The sequence below is a fragment of the Gymnogyps californianus genome, chromosome 4, assembly GCF_018139145.2.
Source record: "Gymnogyps californianus isolate 813 chromosome 4, ASM1813914v2, whole genome shotgun sequence".
NCBI lineage: Eukaryota > Metazoa > Chordata > Aves > Accipitriformes > Cathartidae > Gymnogyps > Gymnogyps californianus.
This window is the reverse complement of record NC_059474.1, coordinates 50,671,082-50,684,446: the sequence shown is the minus strand read 5'-3', so window position 1 is coordinate 50,684,446 and position 13,365 is coordinate 50,671,082. Positions and strand designations below refer to the sequence as shown.

At 41.6% G+C, this 13,365-nt stretch overlaps 1 protein-coding gene across 2 annotated transcripts in view; it reads right to left on the bottom strand.

Annotated features, from left to right (window-relative positions):
• TNKS (tankyrase) overlaps positions 1-13,365 on the bottom strand; it is a 148,914-nt gene that overhangs the window by 64,768 nt on the left and 70,781 nt on the right. For both annotated transcript variants that reach the window (XR_007766476.1, XM_050896730.1), the window contains exons 4-5: positions 5,010-5,046; positions 4,065-4,140 (exon numbers count right to left, since the gene is read on the bottom strand). Coding sequence is in view for 1 of the 2 variants with exons in the window: in XM_050896730.1 (XP_050752687.1) it covers positions 4,065-4,140; positions 5,010-5,046 (113 nt within the window). In the remaining variant the exon portion in view is untranslated. The remainder of the gene's footprint in view (positions 1-4,064; positions 4,141-5,009; positions 5,047-13,365) is intronic.

Here is a 13,365-nt window from a genome sequence, read left to right as displayed (position 1 = left end):
GAGGCAACATCATTTTCTTCCTGAAACACCTTTCAAGTGTCCACAACAGCTTTCCAAAGGAAATGAGAGGGCTAAGAGATGGCTTCAACTCAACCTGCAACCATGATACATTCTATTTTAAGCCTCTCTTGCCACTAACTACTGGATTAGGTAAACTGTGATTGTTGTAACAAGTCAGAAATCCAGCTCCCATGACAAAATAATACAGCATTAGCTTCCAGTAGCAGATAGGAACCCGTTGTTTTAAAATAGTCAAAAACATTTTTTGAAAATTCACCCACAACTGAGTACTTGAAAAAGACACCCACAGAGGAAAAAAATATTTGAGGGAAAATAATGGGGGCTGTAAAGTAAGTCTCCAGAGCCTACATACCTTTACGTAGACAGACACGTAAATAGGTGGCTTGGCTTTTTAACAGTGTGAAAGTTCAGTACCATCTGCTAACTTCAATACTATAGCATGTCTTCTAGAAGTCATTACTTCTATAGATTACATAAAGACAAAACAGTTTGGCAGAGCTCAGAGGCTGGACACAGTGAAATTTCAGACCCATCAAGAATACACAGGTGCCATACATTTTGTCTAAGTTCTGTTTTGACAGAACAAATACTTTGTGAAGCAATCTAAACAGAAGTGATGTAACACGCAAAATTTATGTTACATACAACACCGCATCCTAACAATTCTGTGATTTTTCAGTCTCCTGTTAGAAAATCAAAGCAAGACTAATTGGCATGAAAAATGACTATTTCAGCTCAGGCATTGCTTTTTAAAAAGCAAACAAATAGGACAGTTTCAAAAAAAACCAGTTCTTGTGAAATTTCACCCTTGCATAACACACTCATTTGCATACACTGTACCATATAGCTCTGCACTGTATAGCTCAGTACTTGTGCACTATTATTTGTGGCCTCATATATTCAACAGGCACATAAGCCAATACTTACTCAAAAATCAACCATTACCTAGCTCAATGAAATAGTTGTTTCTCTGAGATATTACTGTTGATTTTCCTTGGTCATCAAAACAAAACCCCATAAATTACCTAGATCCTTGGTATGCAAGAATGCTTTAGCTGATATATAAAATTGCTTTCTTTTGCACACACTCCTTCATTTTTCACTCCAGAAAATAATTGCAAGAGTAGCAACAGAGAATGAATTTCCTCTTCAGGCAACAGCTGAAGAGCTTCAGTAATGTGAACATTTCTACAACGCTCATAATCTATCTAAACTGTGACTTGGAAGGGAAGAAGCAAGTTCAGTTTTCACTCCTATTCAGTCTTTGACCTCTATGCTAAACAAACAGATGGAGAGATGGTTATCAGCACCAGCTGTAACTGTTGTAGCAGCATGGACTCCTGTCCAGTAGGAATCAGACTCTGGCTATCAATACTTTTCAAAAAGGCTGCAAGTAGCACACAGAATGCAGTAAGTCTTTGTTATTTCCAACCCAAGCTGGTTTCAAACCAGTGAGCTACTGTAGGAGTTTTCTACCCCTTTTATCCGTTCTATGAAGCACAACCTCACAGCAGATGTGGTGTTTGGGAAATCCAGGAACTCCAGATGTTAGTACGCATGGAACACAGAAGAGATCCCCAGGGGAGAGAGAGAGAAAAAAAAAAAGGTAAACTGCATACAGCAATGAAATAAGCAATATTGTGATTAACAATATCCTGACTATTCTGCTATTCAGTTCTAGTGCAATGGGTGTTAGATGACAACTTCTGGAAAGGCACATCCCAAAGTATGAAAAAACCACTACTATACAAACTACTATACAGAAAAAATAATCACTCATTCAGTACTGGGACTCAATTTTCTCACCGACAAAGCTAAATGTTTCCCTTATCAGAGTAGTGCTGGACATCTCAGAAAAGTGCAAAGCCGAGGAACGCACAAACTGGAGAAACGTGTACACAAGAGTCTGTGGATATGTCTGTACTGCAGAGTAAGCGTGATGCTGAGAATCTGGGCCGCTCCGCAGAGTCTGCACTTCCTGGCCCTGACAGCTGTGTTAAATCTGTGGCCTTACACTGTGATAAGTATGAGGCTTGAAAACTCAAGGGATCTGCAAAAAATAACTACAAAAGCATCAAGGAATGCAAAAAACAGCTTCCAAAATGGATAAATTCTCAGCTAGTGTAAATCAGCATAGGTCAATTGGAGGCAGCTACACCAGCAGAGACTTTCATTTACAAGAATGCTGTGCTGTAGGCTGAAAAGTTCACTTAATTTGCAGCACAGCTTAGAATGATTAAACCCCAAGTGATCTTGCACTAGTACAGGACCTGAAAGCTTTGCCTTATAAATGAAATACTTAACAGTTATATAGCACACTTGCTACAGAGAATTACTTCATCTTAAACAGTCTGTACACACAGGGTGGGGAAAAAATATATCTGGTAGACATCATTAAAAAAAGCTAATTAATATCAATGGCAAGCCATCTCAAAAGGAGTTTTAATAACCAGCACATTTAGCAACAACCAAACACACAAACAAATTATTAAAGTGTCCGCACTGGTTAGCTTTAACTGCAATATGCTTTCTGAGTTTTGGGCATAAATTTTCAAACTAATTCAGAGGCTGCAATAATACTTAAATATTTTCTGCTAGCTTAATATGGATTTTAAAAGCTTTTTTTATTTTTTTATTTTTATTTTAGAGAGATAAATAGTCTAGATAACATATCTGCAAGGGCTTATTCCTCTCCATATTGACAGAAACCACAACTCTGCCTTTGGCCTTAAATCAATAGTGATGGGGACCCAATTACTTAGTAATGCACTGCTGTATACCACCATGCTTAATTGTAACAACACAGTGCACTATTAATATCTAAATACAGTCTCATTTGAATGGTATACTCTTAAAAAAAAAAGGGAAACGAAGAACTATGGGCAATATGTTTAATCTTAAAATATGGGGAGTATTTCATCAGTTCCGACACAGCTGAACTGAATAAAGCCCTTGTTCATTTGCCTGTCCTCAGATCATAAAATTAATTGTTTTAAAAACCTGGAACATTCATAAACTTTCAATCAGCGATAAATGTAAACAAGTGAAAAACTGGCTGGGTTTTCTTTCACGTAGTAGGTATCATAGGCATTATAATTAGGAAAACATTTTAAAATGTGTATTAAAAATAGGAATGTTTTCACAATCAAGCTACATTTTTTATAATCAGCAACAACATGTCTTTTAATGAAAAGGCAGCATAAACTGGCCTATTTTTATTGATTTCAGTGGAACTGGGCTGTTCCACAACAGCTCCAGAATGGGCAGAGGTTTATACTATGCTCCAACACACTCCACCAAAAATAAAGAAAACTATAAAGGAAAACACTCCCATGCTTTTCTCTCAAAGAGTGAGATGTACTGTTACACGTGAGAGACGTTTTTAAGAGATGCAGATTAAGAACATTCTGGTACACAGTAAAAAAAAAAAAAACCAACATTTGTAAATCCAACAGTCTAGACAAACCATCATCTTGATGTCTAAAACATCAAAAAATCATAGGATCTACTTCTCACTCCGTATGTTCTTCCCTCCTCCAGTTTCAGCCTAATCCTTAATTTAACTCATTCAAACATCCCTGCCAGAGAAAGTCAAAACAATAATGTCAAATATAAGAAAATGCAGAAGGTGTTAAGCATATCAATACAGTGCCAGTCTACGTGCAAGGGCATTAGGAGCTAAGCCGAATATCAACCACCTCACCCAGACAGTGTTCAAATACAAATAACAACCTTCCTCCCTTAGTTATTTTATTCATCTGCAACACTACATTTTGTTTTTCTTATAAAAGGTCTTAAGGTTTCACTTTACATGTACGCCAGGGTCTGACGTTTAAAAGAAAAGACACACACAAAATCCACATCTGCTGACTGTTGATCTGTCACAACTGCCAGTATCAAGTACAACAGCATTTAATTTTATGGTGAAAAGACATCAGGGGTTTTCCCCCCGTACACTCTCTTGGTTTATACATCTATGCCTCCCAATACGGTTAAATTGGCCTTTCTTGAATAACAGAAATATAAAGCAGGTATTAACTTACCTTACGCCCATCACTTGCATGGCAGTTCACATTTAAAGGAGTCAATAAAGCCATCAGTTTTTCTTCATTACCACTCCTGTAAATGGAGAGGAGAGGATTACAGAAAGGGGGGGAAAAAAGAGCTGTTTGCAAAACATTTGCTAAGGAGCTGCATATCAAAGTATAGTATATTGAAATTTGTACTCTGCCACGGAGAATGTCAGATGACTAAAGGATCTTCTGAACATTTCAAAACCAAGAGTAAACACAGAAAAGAATATTAAATTTGCAGTTAAGTGTATTACAAAAGATTATGCAAAAACACCTCTTAATTTCTCTCCTTAACCTCATCTTATATTTCCTTTATCTAATTTTACAGATCCTCTGAAAGCCATTTGCCAAATTAAACATTCTGAATTAAATACATTTTCATAGCATATGGCCCATAACATTTGAAATAACTACATACCAATATCCAGACATTTTTTAGAAGGGTTAACGGTCTATATAAAATGGTCTTGTGCTGTCAGAAGGAAGGATGAAAGCATCTTTGGAATATGCGACTGAACTTTACACCTTTTGTATAGGCTTCCTTATGCTCTGTTCTGATAAAGCCTATTTTCAAAATATATCCTAAGGTAGCAGTAAAAATCAAAAGAAAAGCAAAATTCCAATATTTAAATTGCCCCTAAAAAGAACAGTCACAAAACGATAAAGAGGATTTAAGCAGCTTAAAGCAAAAACTCAATATTAACCTTATAACCACCATAGTGGGGGATTTCAATTACATAAACAGGCTTTTCCATTTGTACCAGACTGTAAAGTCCGAAGAGATTTATGCTAATGAAGTGGTTTGTTTGCATCATTTCATGGAAAGGCAATGACAAAACATTACTGTTTTAAAAATCCCTTTTCCTCTCCTGCTTCCACCTCCAAAATATGCTTTATATTCTAAGCAGCACTCACCTAGCAGCTTCCAGGAGTTCGTCCTTCTTGTATTCACCTAAATGATTGCAAAATATCATGCTGTTAGCATTTGGCAGAAGACAGATTAAGAAATGCAGTAGGAAGCAAATACAGAATTAAAACAGAGAAGAGGAGAAAAAAGCCCACACCCCGCTGGGTGATGGAGCTGTGACGTTAGCCAGCTTGTGGAGGCAGCATTACCAGTACCTTGGAGACGGGCAGCAAACTGACGCATCTTCTTGTCCAATCCTCAGATGGAAAGGCTTTCTTCGGACGACCAATGACTGCAAAATCTTGTGTCCAGAAACACAGTCCCGCTGATAACAGCATGTCAGCTGAAGACAATGTCCCCACCCCCTGCCCTATTCAGTATGTCACATTATACTTGGGAAGCATAATAAATTCCGAGACAAAAGCGAGGCAGTGCGGCTTTTTAAAAGGTACAAATTACCAATCTCCAAAGCTCTCACCTGCCTATTTGAATGGCAATATTAGACTTCACCAAGTTCTTCAGAAGAGCAGTGATCATTTAAAAAATTCCAAATATTGTATCATCAGCCACTTTCCAAGAAAATATACATTTGAAATAAAAAGCACAGACAAAAGAGCATGAACTCTCCAAGAGATTTTGTTACGAGACTCTGAGATTAGTGATAACAACGAGTAATTTTAAAGCAACATTTACATTTGAAATTCTGAGTTACAATAGACAACTCAGGAGTGTTGTTGCATCACAGGATTAAAATTGCATGTGAGTATCTTAAAAAGAGGATGGAACAAGATGACCTGTGGAAGATGGTATTCTACAAAGCTGAATCATGATGACATTGTGCAACACAAATGTAAGGGAATTTCAATTCAGAAATTAGAAAAATAACTTTTCAGCAGCTTTATAAAGTTGCAGAGCAGAGGGTATCCTAAGAGCCAAAAGATGCAGGGCTTGAAAAACATACCATATACCACCTGACAGAGAATTAAAGCCTCTAACCACAACGCTATAAGAAAAACAGGTGGATGAAGCTGTCCTGCAAGAAAGAAAAAACCTTTGTGCTGCCTCCTATGTGTATTTGTAATAAGCCTCCAGTGAAACTCTCATTATAGGTGAGGAAAGCCATTGGGCCATGGGAAATGCCAGGTCGGACCGCAGGTAAACTGGAAGGTTCCTCTGGAAACAATATCCCTCAACAAAGAACTTCTCTAGGCTGCGGGGGGAGGGTTAGAGTCCTCATCCATTGCAAACAGCTTGGTACTGCCCCCATCACAGCTCCTCTGGTTATCAGCAGAGGAGGACAAGAACCACAACAAACCAGCCCTCTCCAGGGCCTTAAGGAGCCCTGTTTAGTTCAGCATCCTGCCTTCACCCAAGGGTAAGGAGGAAGAGGGCGAGTACACACAGCCATGCACCTCCCACCCCATCCCCTTAGCTGCAGCTGAGGCATTCTCAAGACAGAGGCACTATCTGCATCTCATCATACTGGTGAATTTTCCGTTCACAAGTGTGTTTAACTGCTTTCTGAAACATATTCAGCTTTGGGAATTCACAACAACCTGCAGCAAGGAGTTCCACCACACAACTGCCTCTCGCATAACGGGTCTCTTAATGGAGTGGTTCTGTGTGGCTGAACCCCAGCAACGGAGCAGATGTGTTCAATGCAAAGATGAAGAACTGAAATTGGCATTTTAAATATAGGCCATGAAGGTTAACACAGCTTTTGGAAGAATTTATATGTCTGTCAACGAAAACTTGATCATGAAACAAGTAAAATGACATAAAAATATGATTGCTTTTGTCTTGCTGCCACTCTCCAACTTCATCAGAGGGGGTTCCTGTCCACCACAGGCAATTGCCTTTTCAAGCTATGGTACATGTTCCTCTTTTTTTATTTGGAAGATAAAATACTGGGCACAGTTGTGAGTGTTTCAAATCAATGGTGAGTGAAAAGCTCTGGCCAGCATGTGAGGAGGAAAAAAAAAAAAAGACACTTTATTACTACTGCATTACTTGTGCAACAATCTCAAACAGCTGGATTTCCTGCAGGAGAGTTATTGGCCTGTATTATATCAACACTTTAGGGACCTAATCAGATTAAAAGACCTGTTTGCACATTCTGGTTTGGCATTGCATCTAGCAGTCCTAACCAGGCTTTTGAATACCATTAGGTTAGACAACTGTAATAACATTTTTCCTTCATGCTCAGTAAGTTGGTACTTTAAAACACAAAAGCCCTTTCCTCAAGTACTTTGATTAGCAAAAGCATTACTGACCAACAGAAATGGAAGGCTGTGGCTCTTGATTTAGAAATGTCCCACTGTATGCCTAAGTAAATCACTTTACTAAGCCGTACTTTTAAAAAAGGTATTTACAGATACTGTTGAAATTCATACAAGCAATTCTTGAAATTCATCATAGCTGTCCCACACTGTGATATGGATTAGGAAGATATTATCTTGTAATTGGCTGACTTTATTACTCTCAAGGAGCCATCATAGCTTGCAAAGCAACACCTAAAATTACACAGGCGCTTACAACACACCATCAGGTTTGCTAAAAAAGGCCAAGTGTGCTCCACAGGGCTCTGCTCTTCTGGCTAGGAACGGGATGAAGGGGAACCCCTCGGCCACTCAAGCAAACAGCTGGTGGGATGCCACTGAGCCGAGAGAGGGATGGCTGATGGCATTTGGGAGAAGCGGGTCGCACTGCCCGCAGGACCGGCTGCTGCTGGCGCAGGCTGTGTTCCCACCAGAGGGCTCTGCCAACACAGCTAAAGCCGCTTGGCTATGAAGCGTATCAAACGCCATCCTGCACCATTTGGCCACAGCTACCTAATAAAATACTCATTTGCAAAGCATTTGAAAACAAACCATGCATGCTTGTGGCAGAGATGAATTTCAAGTTCTGAGCTGAAGTACAGGAATACAGACCATCAACCTCACATAATACTTCTGTTCAAAGAATGTCAAACTGACTTGAACCAAGCTAGTAACATCACTTAAAGAGCTCCTTTGGGCAGGTTAGGAGTTATAGTTTTGCAAAAGGGCATCTGCAGAACAAAGCACAGGTAACAGCCTGAATTACTCTTCCAAACCTCTTAGCAGTTACTAGCTTTGAGAGAAAAACATCCTTCCAATCACAGTGTCAATACGGAGGATTTTTGGCAGCCATATTTTGGATAGCACAAAGCTTGTCTGCCAGAGGTGCGGAAGTTAATGTTGTTAGACCTTGTCACAGAAGACCAAAACTGAAATACAAGGCTGCAAACAATTCTCATCTATTTGCTATCCGGCCCTTCCACCATATCTCAGTTCAACCTGTCCTTTCTGTGTTTCATGGCAAGCCCAAACAACACCCGGCCACACCACCATACACATTTTGGCACACTAGGTAGATGAAAACTTGCCAGGCATGCCTCCCTTCTCCATACAAGAGAGCCCAGAGCGACAGCCCAGAAAGTCTGCCACTTCTTGGCCCGGCAGCCCACGAGGAGAGCACTGGACTTGCTCACCTCTGCATGCTGGGTAGCCCAGAGACAGTCGGCCTGGGAATTTCTGAAGGCGAGGACAGAAAGGGTGTGAAATGTGGAGCAGAGAGTGCTATACCAAAGCAGCGTCCCTCTTCCTATCTTGTCAGGCAAAAGCTGGTAGGTAAGCAGAAACTGCTCCGTATCTGGTGTTCACTGTATCCGATCAAGTTCATTGCTTACAGCTCGCTCAGCATCCTTTAAACCATTAAGTTCTCTACTTGCTCCCAGCTCCAAATCACACCACTGCTGCTCCATTTGTGCTGGAACTAGGTGGTCACCACTGGTAACCACAGATAATCAGTGTTTCAAAACACAGCTACCACCAGGCAGCTAACTAGCCCTATCTCTGTCCCCTCCCAGGAGAAAACCAGTTATCTCCAAGACCTCTGATCAGCTGCTGTGAACTACAGTGACCACAGCTCCGCATGCTATGCATCCACTGCTGTACATTGCCCTAGCTGCATTTTTCAGTAGCTGATTAGCAGCAAATGCTTATTAACTATCAGACATCAGTGGCTGCTTGCACCTGGCGGTTAAGCAGATCAGTAGCTGGAAGCTCAATTGAGATCTCAGTGGAAGACAGGAGACCTTGCATTGCACTGAGACAACATGCTGATCAGCAGCCACTTTGAATCCAACCACAGCAGATGAAAGTAACTGAAAGAAGAGTGGAGTACTGAGCTGGAGACATACACAGACATACGCAGGAACGCTGTATTTGGGAGAATGAAAGACAGGCATGCACGAACAGTGACAGGCTGAAATCTTTATGGGCTCCTAATGTATTCCTTTCATTTGTGCTTTCCAGCTTAATGATAAAAGCTGCAGCCAGAAAAGCACAACCAGCCCGTTGCAGCTAGTCTCCACAAGCCCTGCTCTACCATCCACCTGTTCTTCCTGCTTCCCATCTTCAGGATGCCATCTTCCTATTTTTGTGGTTATTGGTGCCACGATTATCTGGTGTTACACTGGGTCACACTGAAAATTTAAGTGCAGCATAAATAAATTCCATTATTAAAAAGTTACAGAAATAATCAGTCAATCCACTTACAGCTTTAAATTTACTAGATGAGTCTGTGAAACATGACCGTCATATACGCATGTTCGAGACAAAAGAAAAAATCCCAAATTCTGGAAAAACCTAACATAACAAATCAATCCTACAGTGTACTTTACAGACAAATAACCGTATTTCACTCTCTCCCAAAAGTGTTGAAATTTCATCCGAATACTGCAAGGTGAAAAACCTATCTGAATGCATAGCATAAACCCACAGTGCTTTTTCAATGCATCTACACTAAGAAACAAGGTGAATTGCTCTCCTCTCTCTCCCTCTACGTGTCAGCTAATACAGACACCAGCCGTAGCCAAAATGTCAACCTGGACAAAGCAGTTTTTGCGTTATCACACTATCATGTGTCTGTTTTCCACAGTGAGGACAATTCCCTAAAAATTACTGTCACACAGATTAAACCAAGCCATTATTATCCAACCTAACAGCTGTATTGGGTTTGCATGGCAAGGTTTTTGTAGCAGGGGGGGCTACAGCAGTTGCTTCTGTGAGAAGCTGCTAGAAGCTTCCCCTATGTCTATCTATTGATAGAGCGAATGCCAGCCGGCTCCAAGACAGACCTGCTGCTGGCCAAGGCCGATCACAACAGCAACAGTGGTAGTGCCTCTGGGATAACATATTTAAGGGGAAAAAAAACAACTGTGCAACAAATTGCAGTTGGAGAGAGGAGTGAGAATGTGTGAGAGGAACAACTCTGCAGACACCAAAAGTCAGTGAAGAAGGAGGGGGAGGAGGTGCTCCAAGTGCCAGAGCAGAGATTCCCCTGCAGCCCGTGGTGAAGACCATGGTGAGGCAGGCTGTCCCCCTGCAGCCCATGGAGGTCCACGGTGGAGCAGATAGCCACCTGCAGCCCATGGAGGACCCCACGCCGGGGCAGGTGGATGCCCAAAGGAGGCTGTGACCCCATGGGAAGCCCGCGCTGGAGCAGGCTCCTGGCAGGACCTGTGGACCCATGGAGAGAGGACCCCACGCTGGAGCAGGTTTGCTGGCGGGACTTGTGACCCCATGGAAGGGACCCATGCTGGAGCAGTTTGTGAAGAACTGCAGCCCGTAGGAAGAACTGACACTGGAGACGTTCATGGAGGACTGTCTCCTGTGGGAGGGACCCCACGCCAGAGCAAGGGAAGAGGAGAAAGGAGCACCAGAAACAACATGTGATGAACTGACCCCAACCCCCATTCCCTGTCCCCCTGTGCCGCTTGGGGATAGGAGGTAGAGAACTCAGGAGAAAACTTAAGCTGAGTAAGAAAGGAGGGGTGGGGAAAAGGTGTTTTTAAGATTTGCTTTCATTTCTCATTATCCTACTCTGATTTGACTGGTAATAAATTAAATTAATTTTTCCCCAAGGCGAGTCTGTTTTGCCCATGATGGTAATTGCTGAGTGATCTCCCTGTCCTTATCTCGACCCACGAGCCTTTTGTTATATTTTCTCTCCCCTGTCCAGTTGTGGAGGGGAGTGATAGAGCAGCTTTGGTGGGCACCTGGCATCCAGCCAGGGTCAACCCACCACAACAGCAGAAAATAATGGGGGAAAAATGGATGAAAATATTTTCAACCAAACTGAAAAACTAGAGGATGAAGAAGTTGCACATCATATGGAATCACAGTTACAAATTTAAATTCCAGACTACTGATAAACTGAAAAGTTTTACACTAGCCAATAGTACCCTGCTTCTGAGGTATGTGACAAAAGGACATGGGCCCAATGAAAGTTCAGCTGCGGCCACAGGCTGGGGAGAGAAGATTCATGAATATCATCAGAATGGTCAAGGTTGAAGGGACCTCTGAAGGCCCTCTTGTCCAACTCTTCTACTCAAGCAGGGCCACCTAGAGCAGCCTGCCCAGGACCGTGTCCAGGCAGCTTTTGAATCTCTCCAAGGATGGAGACTCCACAACCTCTCTGGGCAACCTGTGCCAGTGCTCGGTCCCACCAAGCTCAACTCATTAACTTTCCAGGTGGCGATCTCTTCAGGACCTCCTGCTTCTTTCTTGGCAGCTGCAGGCCTAGCAGCACTGGAAGTCAAGGGTGAAATCTTGCTCCATTAGAAAACATGGCAGCTCTACATTTGACTTCGACCATGTGCAGACTACAGCTTGTTATTAGTTGCCTACCCTGAAAACCTGAACTACTGCTTTTGAAAATACATGTCCCATGCTAAGATTGACAAGATATTTGTGAACAGCCCAGCAGATTTTTTTCAAATAAGTATTCACAATTATCCAGCAACACAGTGGACATGGGCTCTCCAGCACAGCAGTAGAGACAGCGGGTATCAGAATCTCTCCTTTTTCTTCATTGAAGTGTTTCTGGTGCCTTTCCAACCGGGTACTCTGCTAGCACAGGAATGCATGGGGCTACTGGGAAAACAGCATCAGAGTCTTGATGCAGCTGGGGGGCTGAGAACTTGTTTTTCCATCAGATTCATTACTTCATCCAGCTTAGCCCGCAGCCACTCAAACAGGTCCCTGAGAATGAAGAGCCTGGGCAAGAGGGTGCAGAGAGGAGGGAGGGGAAATGGAGACTCTGCATTTGAGTTGGCATTGCTACAGAGAAAGCAATCTATGGACCAGAATGCAAAACAATTTAGCAAAGAAATAAACACTGTAGAAAAATTAAAATATGCCTTTTCTCTGACCCCCCAGGACTTCACATATCTACGAGCAAGCAATGAGCACACATCCACATATGCCACCCTTTTTAATCCACTGCGACCTTTGCAGTAATATTTAAGTATTTAAACAAATATTCAAGTTATAATCAGAGCATGAGGCTTTTAGTGCTTGTGACAACTACTAGGGGTTGGGGGGGGATGCTTGGGTTTTTGGTTTTGTTTTTTTTTTAAACACCATTTTTCTAGCAAATTCAAATTTTATTTTCAGTGTGGCTGCTTTTGGAAGGGTCCAATCACACCATTAAAATACTCATCAATTCCTTCTTCCCCATTTAACTTTTAAGTAAAGCAACAGGTGAGACTAAAATATGGAGTTAAATTAGAGCCAGGTATTTTTACCATCCAAAAAGCACAAGGTTGTGGGAATAACCACCTGACACAGCAAAAAAATTTCAACAAGAAAAAACAAGAGGTATGTTGAAATAATATCCTTTGGGAAAAGGCATTTATAACTAAGAAGTACAAGAAACACATGAGAAGGAAGAACAAAAATAATAATTTCAGACTTTATTATTATACTCCCTTACTTCCCACTTGTTTAGGGTTAATTTCTTTATGCCTCTTGCACGTCTCCACTCAGCTGTTTCTCACAAGTAAATGGGCTGATTTTATAAGCTAATAGGCTCAACCAGGAACACAGCAAGACCCTAACTTTAAGCTCTTGTCACAGATAAAAAAAACACCAAAGTAACTCTACCATACGCAAGAGTGACAGAAAGACAACTCGGGAGATAATGTCTTCAAGAACAAGTTGCAGACAAGGGGGAATGTTACCAAGGAGGAAAGGTCTGGTACCTTGACTCTGCCTCTTTGTTGAAGATGAGTCAGGAACTGTGCACACGGACTCAAATTAGCCATTTGTAAGAGCAATTTAAAAACTGAAAATGGCTCAGCTAATAGCGTAGTGCTTTTAAGGACATGTTTTAAAGGGGGGTGGGAACTAAAGAAATAAGCAAACCTCATTTGGTTTTCGCCACAACTCTACCAAACCCCTGACCTAGCAGCATCCTACCTGGAATAACTTTCAGTTAGGTGGACAGAGCTCAAATCCAGAGCATTCCTGATTTAGTCTTCTAGAAACAGAAAGCTAG